Here is an 18,973-nt window from a genome sequence, read left to right as displayed (position 1 = left end):
TAAATAAGATGGCAACTTTCACCTTCCCCCAAAATAGAATAAATGGTTGGTATTTCACACTGGCTGTTTTAAGTTACACCAATAAAATAAGGTTGCTAATACTTTGTTTCTGCTATAAATATTGAACTAGATTTGAAGGATAAACTAACTGAGTGTGAAAAAATACCTATCTTTTAGAAAGTAGTACTGCCCAGGGGATTTTCTGGGAGGCTGCATCTGGCCCACCGCTGTTACAAAGACTTCTAAATCAGTGTCATCGGCACTGACTCACCGCTGAGCTAAACACCACTACTTCTTCGTGCCTATCAGACATGTCCACGTGGCTGTCCCATGGGCATCTGTCATGCCTAATGGAATCTGTCCTCACTCCCCAGAATCTACTCTTCCTTCTCATTTAACAGTGCCTCCACCCATCCATCTGGTCATCCCAGTCAGAAGCCAAGGCGTTATCTCAGCTGCCTCTTCTCCTCCCTCAGTCTTCTTCAGCGGGGCACCAACTCCTCCAGTCCACATGCTGACGCCCTATGGTCCATTCCTTGTACCACCCTTGTTCAGATCTTCATCATTGCTTACTTGGTTTGCTGCATTAACCTCCCATCTGGACTCTCTGATTCCCCCCTCCCTTTTTCAGCTACCCACCAATTTTCTATTATCTATCTCAATTATGTGACCAATTATCTTTCTAAAAGATTAATCTGACTATATCGTAACCCTGCTTAAAATCCTTTAATGACTTCCCAATCACTGATTATAGGACAAAACCTAAAACCCACAAAAAGCATTCAAGGAAATACTCTTGAACCCGTTTTTCGTTCTTGTCTCTCCCCAAATCATATTACTTCATTTTTCACCCAAATGCACTGTACTCTTTTTTGCCTCCCCAAAATGCCCTTCTTTACATCCTGCTGTGGAAGCTCTCCTCATCCCTAAAGACAAATCTTGGTTGTCTTCACTCTGTGAAACCTGTCCTCACTTTATAAAACTCAGTTATTGGTACTTTCTTCTGTCATTCCATAAACACTTCTTACAGAGTCTTAGAATCCTCTGGCTGCAAGCAATAGAATGCAATTCAACCTAATTTAATCAAAGAAGGGAACGCATAGACAGACACTCCCTGGGAAGGATGGAGTGGGATGGCCTCAGGGGTGACTCCATCCATAGATTTGCACATCGTCAGGACTCTCCATCTCCTCTATTTCTCCCTGCATGTGAGTGTCATTTTCTTCTACTACAAGTGGGTCTTCTCCACGAGGCCAGGAGCAGGAATGCTGGTGACTGCAGGCTTACATCCTTAAAGTCATGTAACCTGAGAGAAAAGAGACTTTTTCTTTATCAGCTTCAGTCCAGAGAAGACTGGCCAAGCTTGGGTCATGTGCCAACCTGATAAACCAATGACAGTGGCCCAAAGGATAAGGTGCTGTGACCAGCTCACGTCATGCACCTATGGTGACCTATTTCCCATAAAGAGGCAGTACAAACAAGGCTTCTGAGGAAATCATTGAGGGGGCAATCCAACTAAAAACAACACTTCTCAAGTTACCAGATAATGATTTGTGAGTACTTATAGGACAGAAACTGAAACTCACGCTAACTCATCACAGAGCCTGGCACATGCTAGGTACTCAATAAATGGTTCTTGCATGAGTGCAATGAGCCATAACTGAGGATCAACAAAGTCTGATCAAGAGACCAGGTGAGCAGCTTTTAAATAGAAATTTTAAACAGAAATGAAAAGTGCAGTAAAATTTATGGACAGCTCTTCCCTACTGTTGGGAAAATACCTTATAGAAAAATCATAAAAATATGTACCCTTCTATCAAAGGTAAACAGGAAACATGCAAACTTACGTAGATCAAAGTGGGTGGAGAGGGGCAGTCCAAGTACTCCAGGTGTTCACATTAAGAAACTAAGGATATTGCCCATTATGGTAACAATTTCAGAAGGAAATTTTTTAGCTCCAGCATTTTACCTAGAGATTTTCACCTCAATAGTGAAGACTTTGCTGCTCTTTTGAGCCAAAGACTTCGATGTTTAGATAGAAATAGTCAATGATCTTGAATGCTAAATTATTCTAGACAAGGCCCAGTAATGAAATGTGACTGATTCTGTCCATGGCTTTACAGTTGCTCCCTGAGTTCTAATCTACGATTAACTAACAGGCAACTGGGGGATTTGGGGCTGATCTCACAGACTAGTCCCACCCTGTTATGGCTACCTGTAATATGGGTGTCACACAGATAACGGTCACAGCAATAGGAGATGGCAAAGAAAGAGGCTTTTGGAAAATTTAAAGAATTTTGTGACATGTATAAAAGCAATAGCCCACTAATCTGTGGAGAAGAGCTCATTCAGTTGTTCCTTTGGCAAATATTTACTGAGCGTCTACTCAGTGCCGGGCCCTGTGCTGAGGGCTGAGATACAGGGACAGTCTCAGTGTAACTCAGGGACTTGCTGGAGACAGGCATGAGAAGGGGTGAATTATGACTATAATCCACAAGCTGGAATCAAGTAATCCACAAGCTGGAATCCACAAGCACTGTGGAAGCACGCAGGGCTGCCAGCTGAGTTGTACTTCTTTAAGGAGGAAGTGTCTGTGCTCAATCTGAAAAATTGAAGAGATCTATCTTTACCCTGTGGAACCCTGGTTTCTCAGATCCCTTCCTCACCACCATGTTGGCTGAGCCCCTCTGGGCCAACCACTGTGTCAAGACTGGAGATGTTGAGATGAACAAGAAGCCATCCCTGCCTTCCACTAACTTAGAAAGAACAATCAACATGTAATCAAACCACTGCAGGAAGAGGATTAAGCAAGTGGAATGGAAGATGAAATTTCATCTTCTGATTCGTGGATTACTGCCCACAGTCAACAAGTTGGGTTTATTATTGCATACAACCACACCCACCACCAACCTTCTTACCAAAAACAGTTTCACTTCCATATTTAATTAATATTTTAGTTAAGCCTCATCTCCTCCCTATGCTAACATTTTCCTACTTGTAAAGCAGTTAAAGTTATGTATTTCCAAAACACATTTGTTTCCTTTGGTATGAGGAAAGCAGTAGAAATACTATGCATCTACTTTTTAAAAACCCTAACCTAGGGGCTTCCCTGGTGGCACAGTGGTTGAGAGTCCACCTGCCGATGCAGGGGACGCGGGTTCATGCCCCGGTCCGGGAAGATCCCACATGCCACGGAGCGGCTGGGCCCGTGAGCCATGGCCGCTGAGCCTGCACGTCCGGAGCCTGTGCTCCGCAACGGGAGAGGCCACAACGGTGAGAGGCCTGCGTACCGCAAAAAAAAAAAAAAAAAAAAACCCTAACCTGCTTATGTTTTCCAGTGATTAGAGTGAGATTTATGTTGAGGGTGGGAAGAAAGGTACTCAATAAATGAATGTTTGGTATTTGTTACTTTTAGAAATCTTCCTAAAGATTGATGAATCAGTCAATCTTCATGTGTGTGGTATATGTTGAAACCTCAGGAACTCTCCTAGTTCTAATAAAAAGCAATTGTTCAAGAAGAACTTGGCTATTGGTTTTCAACCGTGGTTTTTTTTTTTTTCATTTGAATAACATTCAGAGATACTTGTCCTCTGAAAAATATTATGAAACTAAAGTGCGGATCGGTGATGTTTTTCCCCTTGAGGACAGTAGAAGTAAGTTCAGGGGCTCTCTGATGTACCCAGCATGCTGCCAGGGAAGGCTGCTCGGCCCCCATCACGGTGCTCATTGCTCCTAACTGTCCACCTACCTCATCACCACTGGCACCAGCCGTCATCTCTGGAGAGATGCTCAAGGCCACACTTCCTCCTGGAGGAAGCTAAGGTCTCCGGAGCCGAGACTGGGAAAACTCTTGGCCATCTCTCTAAGCAAACTTCATGTGAGGAGCCAGACCATAAGCCTCTGAGATCTAGGAGGAGAACAGAACTGGGGCTGCTTGTTGTTTTTTCTTTTCATATCTGCAAAATCATTCCAAAAATCATAACAAAACATAATGTGGTTTTTTTCTTTGGAAATACTGTCTTAGAATGATGAAAAAAATACTTAAAAAAAAACAAAAGCCAGCAGCCCATTGAAATCATATGGGTGGAGATTTTGTGATGATTGCCCAGCTTTCCACTGCCTTTGGGAAGGTAAAGGTCTGTGGTGGTAATTATGTCACGAACGCATGCAATGGAGAAAGTCTACGTTGCCACACAGGGAGATGGTTTTTATTATTGTCACTAAAACAGACTAACCGATTCTTACAAATATTCTTTTCCTTTGGGTGTTGCTGCATAGTGCTAGCTTTGTACGTAAGGGTCTATTGTTCCTTGTTTCATAGTAAGAGCAGAACCTTCTGAAAAATAGGGCATTGAGAAATTCTAAAATATTCTTTTCCTTATATTTAGGAAATCAGGCTCACTTCATAGTCTACATCAGGGTCAGTCTCTTCTCAGAGGTTTTAAAGATTAGTTTCTCATTTACCTTTTTAAGTTCCCTTGCCTTTTTAACTTTCAAACATTATACAAAAGGTAATACACGTTTGGGAAAGTGTTTATCCACTTTAAAACTTTAAAATGGGACTTCTCTGGCGGTCCAGTGGTTAAGACTCTGCGCTTCCACTGCAGGGGGCACAGGTTCCATCCCTGGTCGGGGAAGTTCCAAATGCCTCATGGTGTGACTTTAAAATGTACTCGGTACCTATCAATTACACCATTCACATCTGCTTCTAGGAAGGAGCAGAGAAAGCTAACAATAAAACACTATTGTAAGAATACTGAAGAGACTAGGAGTAAATTGAAGGCAAGAGGGAGAAAGATAGTTACAGCAGGAAATGTAAGATAATGACTTCCTTTGAGAAGACAGCCTGGCACCCAACTTCCTTGACAAAAAGGAAACATAGTAGACCCTGGTGAAATGTAAATGCCTTTTTTCCCCTACATTCTAAGGGCTATTGCAATATGAAACGTCATGTCCAGATGGGATCTAATTGATTATATGTTAGGATTTTAACAACTTTTGTGCGTGTCGATGGATCTGAATCGTGAGTTTTAGTCAAAATCAATCTGTCTTGAATCAGTAAACAAGGAAGGAGACGGTGGGGAACATTTCCTTGCATGAAGACATAGGCATCCTTGTCACCATCAAACAGAAAGGTCAGAGCCAAGAAGATTGAGGAATTCACCACGAGGCTCTTACATTTTATTGAATTAACAATCTTTGCATCAAACCCTTACCAGACATTAATATTTAAATGTTCTTCTTATCTCTAGTGCTACCAGTGGTTGAAGGAAAGGATTGTGAGTGAAGAAGGGAGAAAACAGCAAAACAAGCTGAAAGACCTTTCCCCGATTGCGGAGCGTCTGGGATGCACGCTACCTCAGCTAGCCGTGGGTGAGAAAGTTACTTGGGAGGGGAAGCCTTGCTGGATCACGGAAAATGAAATCATTCTCTATTGCTGCTCCACATCTCTTGCGTGATAACATACCTATTGCAGGGGCAGATGGTCTCTGAAGCATAGACTCCTGGTTCATACTATCTAAAATGAGACACAGCATTAGATAGGTTTTTCAGAGTTCCCTAGAGTGGTTCCACATGCTGAAACACTTTTCTTCCTTCTCCTTTCCCTTATAACACAGTTTAAACAAGAACACGTCAGTGAAAACGCACACATCCTCACAGTGTCAAGGGTGAGCACCCCTGAGCTGTGTAGTGACATCCGTTGCTTCTGGTTCAATTTTCCATCCCCGTCGAAGGTAAGGCGGGGTTGGTGAGAGGCTGAGGAGCAGGGCTGCGAGCGTGGCCAAGGCTACTGCCACATGGAAGGCCTATCCCATGGGAGCAGCGTCACCGTGAAACTTCCTGAGCCACGACAATGGCTCTTCCGACATAGTGGAGTCAATGAAAGGTCACGGTCACGGGTAACAATTGAAAGCCACGTTGCACCAGAACCGTCCTGTAGAAATATAATGTGCACCATGCGTTTAATCTTTAAATTTCCAGTGGCCATATTAAACTAGTAAAATGGAAATAGGTGAAATTAATTTTTAAATGGATTTTATTTAACCCAGTATAGCCAACATATTATCATTTTTAACATGTAATAAATATAAAAAGTTACTGAGATATGTCACACTCTATTTTTCATACTAAGTCTTCAAAATCCAGAGTGTATTTTACACCTACAGCACCTGTCAATTCAGGCTAAACACATCTCCTGGGTTCAATAGCCACAAGTGGCTAGAGACTAGGGATTAGACAGAAAAGCATTTAAACTTTCAGTTCCCTTGCTGGAGAGTATCTGCCAGGCTCTGTGATGAGCTCTTTAATGCTCATCTTGTCTCCTTAATCGTGGGTCCCACGAGGTGTATACTAATCGAGGTGATACTAATCGTAGCCCTATCTTACAGATGTTAATGGAGTTTTGCTACTATTATCTCCACTTTACAAATGAAGAAGAGGCTGAAGAGAAAACAATTCATGTGGTAGCTATGAGAAAAGAATAAAATGGGTATAGAGTCTAGAAAAAACTCCTAAGGATTAAGAAATAGCAGGAATTGGGACAAATCAGATACAGTGAGCCAACGAGATAAAAAGCTCAAGATAAGTTCTATGCAAATAAAATAAAAGAATATTTGTTAGATGCTTGACTCTTCTGAGGCTGGAAGGCAGGAAAATGGTAGCTGCAGTTAATAGTCACAGAAAGATGGAAATGGGAGACGGTCTTAGGAGGGAAATACCAGTTACCTAAGTATATGTGTAACTATTGCTGTAATCCTTTCTTCCAAAAAACAAAAAAACAAAGATTATATTTAATGTGATTAGTTAGCATCGCTGCTACTATGGCTTTAATGAGCCCAGTAAAAGGTATTAGCTGTCGACCATTAGCAAGTTATTTAACCTGATTATCAATTTTCTCATCTGTAAAATGGGTATAGTAGTATATATCTTACAAACTTGTTGAGCAAAAGGAAATTATGTATGTAAAGAAAAGAGTAGGTGCTCAGTAACTGGTGAAGATGAGGATGAAGATGATGGTGTTTTTGCAAAGAATTAGACACCCTCTGCTGAAACTCTGTCCACTCCTAGCTGTCATATATGGTCAGAGGCACAAGCACAAAGAGAAACACCTATTCTTAAACCATAGCCATAAATACAATCTTTAGGTGGTAACAAGAAAGCAAGTATTGAATCTAGCTCTGAAAGAGATAGAAGAACACTGTCTTTCTAAAGAGAAAATCTTTACAACATTTAGACTTTCACTGGATGTCAGATGTACATGACTCTTTACAGAGTCTGAGTTTAAATTAAAACATGCTTTGTTTCTCCTTTTCCTCCCTCTGTGCCCCCAGATGTCTTTCTCGCCTGTCATTTTTTTCTTTTCTTTGTAAACAGGTAGTTTTGTTTTTAACCACAGAACTCTCAAACCAAGAGGGAAATTATTTCCAGGCATATTACCTTTGATCTGCTAGAAGCGTGTCGGGGGAGGGGAGATCCTCGGGCAGGAAACAAACTACTTCAACCCAACTGTGGGCTGGTGCCCGTGTCTCACGCCTGCACAGGAGCCAGCATTCACACCTTGCTCATAGACACTCTGGATGTGCCTGTGGGGGACACTTGAGTAGATGCTAATAATCTGGAATCATCTACGTTACCTCTGGCATTGGCCAGTTCTACCCAGTGGGTTCTCCTACATGGCCCAGCAGCCCATGGGGGAATCATCTGTTGCTGGCATCAGGTAGTTTATGGGCAATAATTCTCTCAGTGCCCTGCTTTGCCCTCAGAACTTCCACTAGTGCCAAAAAAGAGTTCTAAGTGCAAAGTAGGAAATGAGGCAGCCAAAAAAAGAAAATAGAAAGAAAAAGCCCAGGATCACTTGGCTTGTTGCCTTCATAGAGCATTATTTTTCCCACGTGGAAGGATTTAGTGATTGCCTTAAAAGGTCTGAGTGTGGCAACAGCTTAACAGTATCAGTTGACAGCATGGCCTGACCAAATGGGGGCAGAAGAAGAGGTGTTCAGGGATGTCCATCAATCATCCATGTCTCCGTTTATTCAACAAACATCTAATGAGCACCTACTATGCGCAGGTGCTGGGCTGGGTGCTGAGCATCCAACTGCAAATAACACACATCTCACAGTCTGGTGGGCAAGTCAAGAAATTAACAGATAATTTTAATATAGTGTGAGAGTAAAATAATTGAGAAGGGCAGGGTGGGCCGGGGGCAGGGGTGGGGGGTGGGTTTGGAAGTAAAATGTAGGAGCTCCTAACCAGGCCTGGGACTCAGGGAAGGACTTTAGGAGAAGGCGGTGCCCACGAGGAATCTCAGATGATGAGTAGATATTAGTGAGGCAAAGGAAGGGAGGAGGCAAAGGGACATTCCAGACCCAGGGGACCGCTTGAGCCAAGGGCTTGGGGAGGAGAAACACAGCGTGATATTTGGGGCTGGAGAGGATTTACAAATAGTGCTGCTGGAGCACCAAGTTCAAGGCACGAGTGAGGAGACCGGAAGCTGGAGTGGAGGGCTTTCTAGTGAGGTTTGTCAGGGTGAGAAGTGAGAGCTTCACCTCACAGGACCAGGATCCCGTCAGGCACACGTTGAAGAATGTTTAGCAGGCAAGTGACTTGAACAGATTTGTATCTGGAGAAGCTACTGCTGGATGTGTGCGGGGTAGGCAGGGAGAATCCAAACAATATGTAGGAAAACCAGTTGTGCAGGAGAGACGGTGAGGGCCTGAGGGAGTGGACAGTTGAACCAGAGCAGTGATTCTCCAAGTGTGTTCCCATATCCACACACTGGAATACTATTCCGCAGTAAAAGAAATGATATACTGACCCATGCTATAACATGGATGAACCGCACACAGACATTACGCTAAGTGAAAGAAGTCAAACACAAAGACGTACTCCATGATTCCATTTAGGTGAAACGTCCAGAAATAATAAATCCATAGGGGCACAAAGTAGATGAGTGGTTTCCTTGGGTTGGGGGTAGAAATGGGATTAACTGCGAATGGGTATGAAGGATCTTATTGGGATGATGGGAATGTTCTAAAACTGGATTTTAAATGGTGATGACTGCACACATGATAAATTTATGAAAAATTATTGAATTGTACACCTAAAATGGGTACATTTTACCTCAATAAAGTTGTTTAAAAAAAAAGAGTACCTGTACCGGCTGCATCAGCATCACCTGGGAACTTGTCAGAAATGCAGATCCTCAGGCCCCACTCCAGACATTCTGGGTCAGAAATGCAAGGTGAAGCACTGAGTAATCAATGTTTCACAGGCCCTCCAGGTGACTGAGGCATGCTAAAATTTGAGAACTACTGGATTAGAGAAATATTTAGGAAGGACAGTCAACTAGATGACAATTAAAAGGGAATGTGGGATCAGAAAAGGACAGTGCCCAAGGATAACTCCCAGGTTTCTGGTTTGGGAGGCCAAGTTACTGGTGATGCCACCAAATGAGATTGGTAACCCAAGAGGGACAGGCTTATTAGTTAAGTAGCAAGAAGTTCACAGTGGCTGTGGGGTGTCTAGCAGGGACATCCAGCAGACACTGCATCCCTGGGCCTAGAGCAATATCTAGTTCCAGGCAGGTACAAACTGCAAAGTCTACTTGAACCACAGGGAGTTTCCTGGGCACCCTGGCTTCTGACATGGTGAGAAGGGGACTGGGATGTGAGGGGGATGCAGGGAGTCTCAACTGGCCTTTTACAAGTTTAAGAGGAGGAGAAGGGTAGGGTGGCAGCTACACAGGTATGAAGGGACTGAGGAGGCTTATTTTAGAATGGGAGAAATTTGATTATGCCTTCTTGATAAAGAGAAAGAGGATAGTAAGAAATCAAACATCCAGGAGAGCAAGAGAGGGGGAGAAATAATGGATGAATCAAATCCAAGAAAAGGCAAAAGGAATGGGACCAGGGCAGAGTTTGGCTTTGAACAGACAGCACCCCATAGCCTCTGAAACTGGAGTATGTGTGTGTGTACTTATGTCCATAGGTGAGTGGGAAATTAAGGAATATGCTACCTGAGGGACTCAATTTTCTACATAAAGTAGGCAGCTAGGCCATCTGCTGAGAGGGAGGAGGCCTGGGTTGAAGAGGGTTTAAGGGTAGCGGTTGCTAGAGGCAGAGGAGGGGTGAGGGGTTTGAGGGCTGGTGAGAGAGATGGTCTCCCCAGAATGAACCTCGCGTCAGGAAGAAAGGCAGGTCCAGAGAAGGCTGACAGGTCAGTGGAGACGGAGGACCCAGGTACCCAGAATCTACACGGACTCTATGTAACAGATGAGGGGAAAGTGAGAGCATGAATGAGATGGAAAAGACAGATGCAAACAGGAATCCAGACGTTCGCCCAGGAGCAGTGTCAGGTGTCTTCAGGAACAAGACAGTGTTCCTGGGCTGGGCAGCTAGACTGGATGCCCCAGTTGTGGGGCAGAGGAGCCCTAAGCCCACAGTTCACGTGCACGGATTCTACTGAGTCCTCCACACAACAGGGGTTGCTGCTGACGTTTTTAATCCTGGAGCATGCTGTCCATCCTCCCCCCAAATTAATATGTTTTGGTTGTGACAACGGAAGCTACAAATGGTGTGTGCAGACTCATCAACAGTCAGAAGTGCTTTGACTTCCTGACCTACTGCTCTCTCTTCCCAGCGTGGTGCCTGAGAAACGAGGGTGTGAGTTCCGTGCTCCTGGGATCATCCACTCCTGAACAACTCATTGAAAACCTCGGTGCCATTCAGGCAAGTACTGCAGCCCTTTCCAACCAACTCCAGGGAATTTCCTGGTGCCTTTGAAGATGCCCCCAGGCAGTGTCCCATCTCCCCACCTCTGTCCTTCATTGTGTCACAGCTGAGTTGCATGAAAGCCCCTAATATAGGGAATAGGCTACCTGTTCCTAGATAGGGGAAGAAGGGAAATGGGGACAAAGGCAAAAGAAGCAACAGAACTTTCACAGTATGTGGATCCAGGGATGTCCTCTTCTGATTAACAGGCAGTCTCCTCCGGGCTCATTTCTCAGGATGGCTTGTGTCTGTGGGACAGTGTATTCTATGACCCACCCAAGCAATGTTACACCTGACGACTGGGTTCCCAGGTCGAACCACACAAGCCTGCCTAATAACCAGCTTGAAATGTAGTAGCCGTAGGACAATATCCACACATCATGTATTTACTTTTTTCCCCACAAATATTTATTGCCAATCTACAGTGTGCCAGCCCCCTCATTTCTGCTCTCCTAGCATCCTGGATCTCTCTCCCCATCACAGCACTTACGACAATGTAGTATAATCGCCTGTCTCCCCTGAGGTCAGAGACTTGTGTCTTTCTTGCTTCTCCACTGATTTTCCGGTTCCTAGACTCTATGGCCCTTAGTCAACACTCAAGAAATACCTATTGAATGAATGAATGTTTGCCACTTTTAAGACAAATAGGCTCAGAATTCCAGGATCACATCTCCCTAACAGCAATTTCAGGAGCACCCACCCCCGTTCCCTCCCCTGCAGGTATTGCTAGGCCTGGAGGGAGCCTGCAGCTGTACCTGGAGAGCCTGTAAGGCAGCAGGAGGGGAAGTGGGAGAGAGATGTTCCTGGGAGTTCTAAGGAGAGGGTGGAGGTTGGTGGCTGTGGTGACCATCCCCTGCCCCCAAAGGTCACATCTCAGTCCTGAGCCTGCCCCACTCTCAGCCCAGCCAGAGGCTGCAGGAACGAGCCCGTCCACAGCTCTTGCCGTAGCTGTATCACCTGCCCAAACAGAAGTGCCTCACAGCTTCTCCCCTGTCCATCTGTCCCCGAAACCAGCACTTAGCCCTGTTACCTCTCCCAGAAGGAAGTAGATGGAGGTGGGGACAAGCTTGATTAAACTTAAAACTTTTAAAAATCCTTTTGAAGAATAGCCTCGAATATGCTGGCAGATAACGGTGCAGACCTCCTTCTCTACCGTCACCTTTCTTAGGGCTGTGCAGCTGGGTAATCATCTCTGCCTCTCAGCTTCTGAGAATTCCTCCCAGATTGTGGGGTTCCCTGTCCCTGCCTGGGGAATGCTCCCTCTTAAGAAAGCCTCCCCACCTTCTCTTATTTTCACTTGTGCTCTGGGAACAGATAAAGGCTCCACAATGACGAGGAGGAAACGGGAACAGTCTATACACAAAAGAACTGAAATGCAACCCAGTGATTTCAATTCCACTAATACTCATTGAGTACTTATTCTGTGTCTGGCACCATGCTAGGCAGAGAGTGTTCCGAGATAAGCACAGGACGGTGCCCTCGAGAGCTCACGGGCTGCCTGAGAAAGCGGGAATTAAGATTCACTCTTCTATCCCATGGTTCATTCAGGAGATCTCTGAGAGCTTACTCTGTACTCAGCACTGGGGACACCACAGGAAACCAGAAAGATATTACCCAACCTTCAAGGAGCTTATATTCCAGTGGCAGAGGCACATGATAAAGAAACATATAAAATAATTTCAAGTGAGGTTTACTAAGTAAATAAAGATGGTATTGTAATAGAGACTAACTGGGAAATGAGTGAGCCCACTTTAGATAATGTCCTTGCCAAAAGCTCCTCTGGGATATGCTTATTCTGAAGCCTTCAAGTGGAGGATGCAGTGCGTGAAAAGCCCTGGAAGGAGCAGACACACAGAAGAGCAGTGCAAAGGCCCTGAGACGCAGACGCACTTGGCTTTTTCCAGGAAGCACCAGCCTAAGGCGAATGTGGTCAACATGCAGTGAGCATAAAGGATGGTGGGCGCGGGCAGGGGACAGGTCACACGGAACACTAGAGAAGTCAGAATTCTGTTCTACTCACAGCAAATCCTTTGGAGGGTTTTAAGAGGAGGGACACGCTGTTATTTGAATTTTTAAAGATTGCTTTGGCTGTTGTGTGAAAAGCAGAATGAAGAAAGGCAAGGACAGGTTGTCCGGGTGACGGGTGATGGTGGCCATGAAGGTCAAGGAGTCCGTAGGTTTTGGAAAGAGAGGCATGACTTGCAGATGGCTTGGCAAGAAAAAGGATTCCTGTCAGCTAACAGAGTGATCGCTGCCATTCCAAGGGGGGACTCATACTGCCTGGGACGGTAAAAAAGAAAAAAGGTAGTTCCTGGGCTGTGGCAATACTCCAGGTAGCCAAAGATAACATTTCAGAGGAAAACTGAGGCAGGCATCTTGCCAAAGCACTTCCTCCCTAGCAAGGCTCTGGCTGGTAGCACGATGGGGCTTCCATGCTCAAAGGGTAAGAGAAAAGGGATGTTGTCCAAGCAGGGAGGCTGCTACCAGGAGGGTTTACCTTCTCTTTTTCCTTTCTACTCCACCTCCCGTGAGCCCAGCGCCACAGATTCCACCCTTGGCAAGCTGTAACTGGACCCCTTGATGTGGTGAGAGTAGATTGTGTGGCTGGGGGCTCCCTGCAGCAGTTGGTGGGACTGGATAGAAAGAGTGCAGTGCCAGCATCTATAAGGAAAAGAAGTTTCTAATGGGCAAAGGAAGGCAGCTGCTCCAAGGAATGAATGTGCCTAATGTGAGCATAAACTGGAGAGGCATTTATAAATCAGAGCCTCAAGAGATGAGAGACTGGAGAGAAGCCACAGCTGCAGGCAGCCCATCACCTGCACAGGTCCCCATCCTCCAGCCTTAAAGCACTTCTGAGGCTCCCCACCATCCACTCAGAAAAGTCCAGGCTCCTCAGCAGTCGGGCCTTCCCGTCCACGGCTCATCTTCCCTCCCCCACCTTCCCTGGGATCCTAATCCCCAGAATAGTGGCCCTCCTCCTGCAAAGTGTCCACCACCCCAGGCTGGCTAAATCCGGCTCCATCCCCAAGGTCCATCTTGACAGTGACCCAGTCCTGGGAGAGCTCCCCTAATGCCTCCAGCCGGCAATGCTAGCCAGACCTCCCCTCACCCGCCAATTACTGCAGTCAGGATACTACTACACCTGCAGTTTGCTAGCTCATGGGATGTTTGTGTGACCTGCAGGGACGAAAATGTTTTAAAACAGTTGCCAACATTAAAAAATTGGGCAACTTCACATAAAATTCTTAATGTATGGCTTCTCTTGAACATTATTTTTTTTTCATGTTTTATTCAAGTACTTTTATGGTTTCATTTTACTAATGTTTAGATGTCTTTTCTTATTGGTGTAGTGAATGAAGAATTTTTTTCCTCACATGGCTAACCCACTGTATTCTAGACACAAAACTTCCAACCAACTTCTAGATTTGAGTCTCAGTGTTGCAGTCTCACATTTAAATCGCACAGTAGCTGAGATCCTCTGATGCTCCAAGGCTAGTGGGAAACCAAATCTGCTTTAGCTTCATTCGGAGAGGAATATGTTACCAGACCAGTGAGGAAGGAGCTCTACTACCCTGCCAAACCCTGAGGCTTCTGGGGAGAGCATGTGAGTGGAGACAAGGTCACGCTGGCCAACATGACTGCAGCAGAGGAAGGGTGAGGTGGAAACCTCACAATCAGTCATCATGAATGTATTTCCCCACAGACTCCACACAGGCTCAGACTATTCCTGCAAGAAGCCTGCCTCTGTCCCTTGTCTTATGGTGTAATGTGTGCCCTTGGCCCACTTCTTGCAATAAATGCTAGCTGGCCCTAGATGATCTCATCCTTCCCCAGGGCTTCAATGAGCATGACCGTGCAAATGACTTGCAAATTCTCAACTCCAGTCCTTCCACTGCCACTAAGCTCCACAGCTGCACTTCTGGCTGCCTGCAAGTCACTTCTACATGGGATCCCAAAGGCACCTTCACCTCAACATATCCTACCCCAAACTTAGGCTCCAAACTTCTCCTCCTGTGGTCTCTCAATAATTAATTACCTACACCAGTATCTTCCTAGTCACCCAGTCGTGAGATCACCATCAGCCTCCAAAATGTCCCGCAGAGGCACTCTCCTTTTCTCCTCTACCGCCACTGTCCAGTTAAGGCTCTCAGTGTCTGGCTAGGACTGCAACAAATTTCTAACATGTGTCCCCTTTCAATCTCCTTCCAACTCTTCCTTCAGAATACCTCCATGTGTCTGATGGGGTCACTCCCAGCTAAGAAGTCCTGAGAGGTTCCCCACCACCTACAGCATAAAGTCCCAACTCCAAAAAATGGCATTCAAGGCCTTCCGCTGTTTACCTCAACTTCCCTTTCCTCTATTCCCACCATCCCCACCCCTCCCCCACTCACTCTACACTTGTATCACCCCGTTTCACAGACTTTTCACTTCTTCATGCTGTTCCATCTACCTGGGATGCCTGTTAACCTGTGGCCATCCTTCACCAGGATTCTGTCCACCAGCTGGACTGAATCTCTCCTTAGTCTCTAGACCTGTGCTATCCACTACTGTAGCCTCTGGCCACCTGTGGCTATTAAAGCTAATCCAAATGGAGGTGCGCTCCAAGTGTAAAATGTACCCTGGATTTCAAAGATTTAGTACTTAAAAACATGTAAAGCATCTAATAATATTCTATACTGACTACCTGTTCAAATGATATTTCGAATATAATGGAGTAAAACATGTATTAATTTCACCTGCTTTCCACTTTCATTACTGTGGCCACTAGAAAATCTAAATTTACATATATGGCTCTCATTTTATTTCTATTGGACAGAGCTGCTCTAGATATTCTATATTCTATGAGCCTTCATTTACTCAGTCAACCAATAATTATGAGCACCTACTATGGGCCAAGTACTCTTACAGGCTCTGGAGATAAAGTGTGAACAAAACAAGGTCCCTGACCTTAGGGAGCTTCCTGTCTGCTGGGGAGGTAGCATTCTGGTGGTGGTTTATAAATGTATCCAATTCTAGATGACTTTGCTTAATATTGAGCACAAAGAACAAGTACTAACCACATTCTTTGTTCCTCTCATGCTCTCAGGTTCTCCCAAAGATGACATCACACGTGGTAAATGAGATCGATAACATACTGCGCAACAAGCCCTACAGCAAAAAGGACTATAGATCATAAGGCAGTGCATGAGCCGCAGGAGCTGCATGGGTAAAGCAGCAGTCTATACAGGTACAGAACGGTGTTACTAGCCAGTGTTCTGAATCACTTAGCAGCCCACTGCTCAACCTCTAGTGTCCCCGGATTCTGAGGTTTCTGCTGTCGCTACCACTGTGCACCTGAATTATGAACACATCTGAAAACTCACAACCAGGAAAATCCATTCTATTTTCTTATCTGGGACTGCAGTCACCTGTTCTTACATTGCTCTGTACATCTCATGTTTATGCAAAGGAAAGCATGTGGCGGGGGAAAGATATATTACCTTCAGGCATTTAGTAACTTAAAGAAGGTTGTACAGATATATTTTTTCAAATGAACAACATCCACAGATGCAATGTGGATTGCATCAGAAAGAGTAGGCTCTGTTCACTCCGAAGTCTTGCTTGAAAAATCAGCTGAAACAATTTTACATTTTTTTTTTCTATTTTCACATTCATGTTAGCAAGAGTTGTTTTCACTTGTCATTCAACAGAAGTGAAATGCCTAGGTATTTGCTTTCATTACCTTTTAAATATTTAGTGTTGCTTGGCCTCAAAAATGGCCCTGTATAGCAATTCCTCCAAGGTGGTCTATTAGGATTCTAATGTTATGTCCATTTACATGGAGAGATGGTAAAAGGATGAAGACCCTAGTCTTTAACCAGAGACAGTCTGGTTAACTTATGAAAGGGAGAATTACACTACTATGGAAGCCTAGCTTTGAATAAAATGTATCTGCAATGAAGTGTTCATTTTTACCTACATTTTCCTAAAACCTGCTTTATACTTTTGACTGCTTGTAGGCACAGCTTCTGCAAGTTTAAATATTTGAGCTTTAAAAATAAATATACACATGCTCAGTTTTGTAAGTAAATCTGTAAAATACCCAGAAAGGCAAATATTTGCTGTTTAATTAGCACTGGGATTTTACATGCTTGGTGTTTTTGAGAAGTTATTAACATGAAAGTGAATCATGGGCTTTGAGAAAAATGCTGTCACTACTCAGCATATGCTGGGTGAAGTAACTTGCCCAAAGAAAAGTAAATGTTAAAGAACTTCCTAATTCCATAATCACACTGTGTGCATTAAACTATATGCATGAAAGTTCTTTGCATGGATTAATGGGGCCTAGCCTTGTGGCACACAGAAGCTGAGGTATATCCCGCCCTGCCACTACTTGGCTACCTACTCACATGAATATATGACTTGAGAAAAACTGACAGTATACTGCGTGTACCTGTAAGGAGGGAGAAAACTTTTTTCCCCACTTTTAAGGTGTATGTAGAGGGGGGAGGATCCTCTATCTCTATTTGGACACCTGAGCATGTACGAAATTCTAATTTAATTTTCTGGCCAACAGGACCCCATGTAGAAACCACTGAGACTTACAGAAGAAATGTACTATTCAGCTTAAAATGCTATTTTCTGCCACCATTTCCAGATATGTATTTCATGATTAAGTTCTCAAACTTAAAATGTTAGTGTGAAGTACCAACAAATTTTCTTTCTGATTACTATTACCTGTATTCTAATAGGGAAACAGTGCGTTTTTTACCCAAGAGTATCAGATTAATGATGGAAATGGATCATTTTTCAGTTGTTCATTGTGCATTCTATCAATCCAGTATGCATAAGTGAGCTGAAGTTGTCTAATTGGAACTGCAGTTCATTTGCTTAGAGTAATAAAAGCATTTGTGCATTTAATCTCACAATTAGTTTTTATCTGATCTATCATTATAAGACTATATATATATCATTATAGGAGATATATACACACACACACACACACCCATCTTCATAAAACAGGCAGTAAGAATCACTTAAGTAAAAATAATGTTGGGGGCTTCCCTGGCGGCGCAGTGGTTAAGAGTCCGCCTGCCGATGCAGGGGACACGGGTTCGTGCCCGGTCCGGGAAGATCCCACATGCTGCGGAGCAGCTGGGCCCGTGAGCCGTGGCCGCTGAGCCTGCGCGTTCAGAGCCTGTGCTGCGCAACGGGAGAGGCCGCAGCAGTGAGAGACCCGCGTACCGCAAAAAAAAAAAAACGTTGGCAGGTAAGCTGCACTGAGTGATACCTAACAGAAATAGATTTATCAAAAGACTTAATTTGCAACCCAGACTTTTTTTCTCTTGTTAATGGAGAAAATGATTAGCTACTGGAGATATTTCTCCTTAGGTTTTAGATATGTTCTGTACTAAGGTTAAAGCTTCTCAAACTCATTTAAAAGAACCTGCAAATTAAAATCAAATACCAACGTTGCTTGGCCGTGGGAACATCTAGTTTTATATACAAATCATCTGCCATGGTAAATGTACTAGATAAATACATTTCACAGTTCTATCCTTACGAAAAATTTCCATGCACTCTCATTTTCTTTTCTTTTCTGGAAAGATTTCCTTGGCAGAGAACATACCATTCCAAAGGGTAACCTGGGTGGCAGCCAGCCACATACTGAAACCTCAGCCAAGAGAAATGAAAACTAGAAGCCCTGTGCCTGGCTTCCCACTTTAAGAACTGCCACTTCATCTTCATCCATAGTGTGCACCAAGGGTCACCAGATAGATGTCAGGGCTTCAAGGGGCCTTCGCCACCTTTGAGACCACCCCACTCCCTGCAAATGAGGAACCCAGGCCTGAAGAGATTAAAGGACTCGCCCAAACTCATACTGCAAGTTGATGGCAGAACCAGGCCTAGAACCCAAGTATTTTGTGTTCCAGTCCAGTGCTCTTTTAGGGGTGATTTTTTTTAGCTTTAAAGCTTTATGAAAAAGTAAGTGTGTGTGATTTTTTAAGTTAAAAAAACTTGGAAATGAATCCAAATTCAGGATCATTTAAGAAGAAGGAAAGGTCAAAGAAATGCAATGAAAACTCATGAAGGCCAATGAGAAGTTCATCTCTAACCACCTCCATGAAAATCAAACCAACTACCCAAAAGACCCGCCTAATCTTCAATGAATCCCCCTACTTGGGAGTCCAAGGAGGTGTGGGAGATAACCCCTTACAGCCCTT

At 44.2% G+C, this 18,973-nt stretch overlaps 1 protein-coding gene across 5 annotated transcripts in view; it reads left to right on the top strand.

Annotated features, from left to right (window-relative positions):
• KCNAB1 (potassium voltage-gated channel subfamily A member regulatory beta subunit 1) overlaps positions 1–17,773 on the top strand; it is a 411,284-nt gene extending 393,511 nt beyond the window's left edge. For 3 of the 5 annotated variants that reach the window (XM_029215066.1, XM_029215069.1, XM_029215070.1), the window contains 3 exons: positions 5,253–5,373; positions 10,639–10,727; positions 15,856–17,773. In XM_029215066.1, the coding sequence (XP_029070899.1) occupies positions 5,253–5,373; positions 10,639–10,727; positions 15,856–15,945 (300 nt within the window). In that variant the 3' untranslated portion in view covers positions 15,946–17,773. The remainder of the gene's footprint in view (positions 1–5,252; positions 5,374–10,638; positions 10,728–15,855) is intronic. The other 2 variants (XM_029215067.1, XM_029215068.1) reach the window with 1 other exon arrangement.
• Positions 17,774–18,973: the final 1,200 nt, after the last annotated feature.

The sequence above is a fragment of the Monodon monoceros genome, unplaced genomic scaffold (assembly GCF_005190385.1).
Source record: "Monodon monoceros isolate NGI ecotype Baffin Bay Population unplaced genomic scaffold, NGI_Narwhal_1 Super_Scaffold_11, whole genome shotgun sequence".
Lineage (NCBI taxonomy): Eukaryota > Metazoa > Chordata > Mammalia > Artiodactyla > Monodontidae > Monodon > Monodon monoceros.
This window is presented reverse-complemented; position numbering and strand designations above follow the sequence as displayed.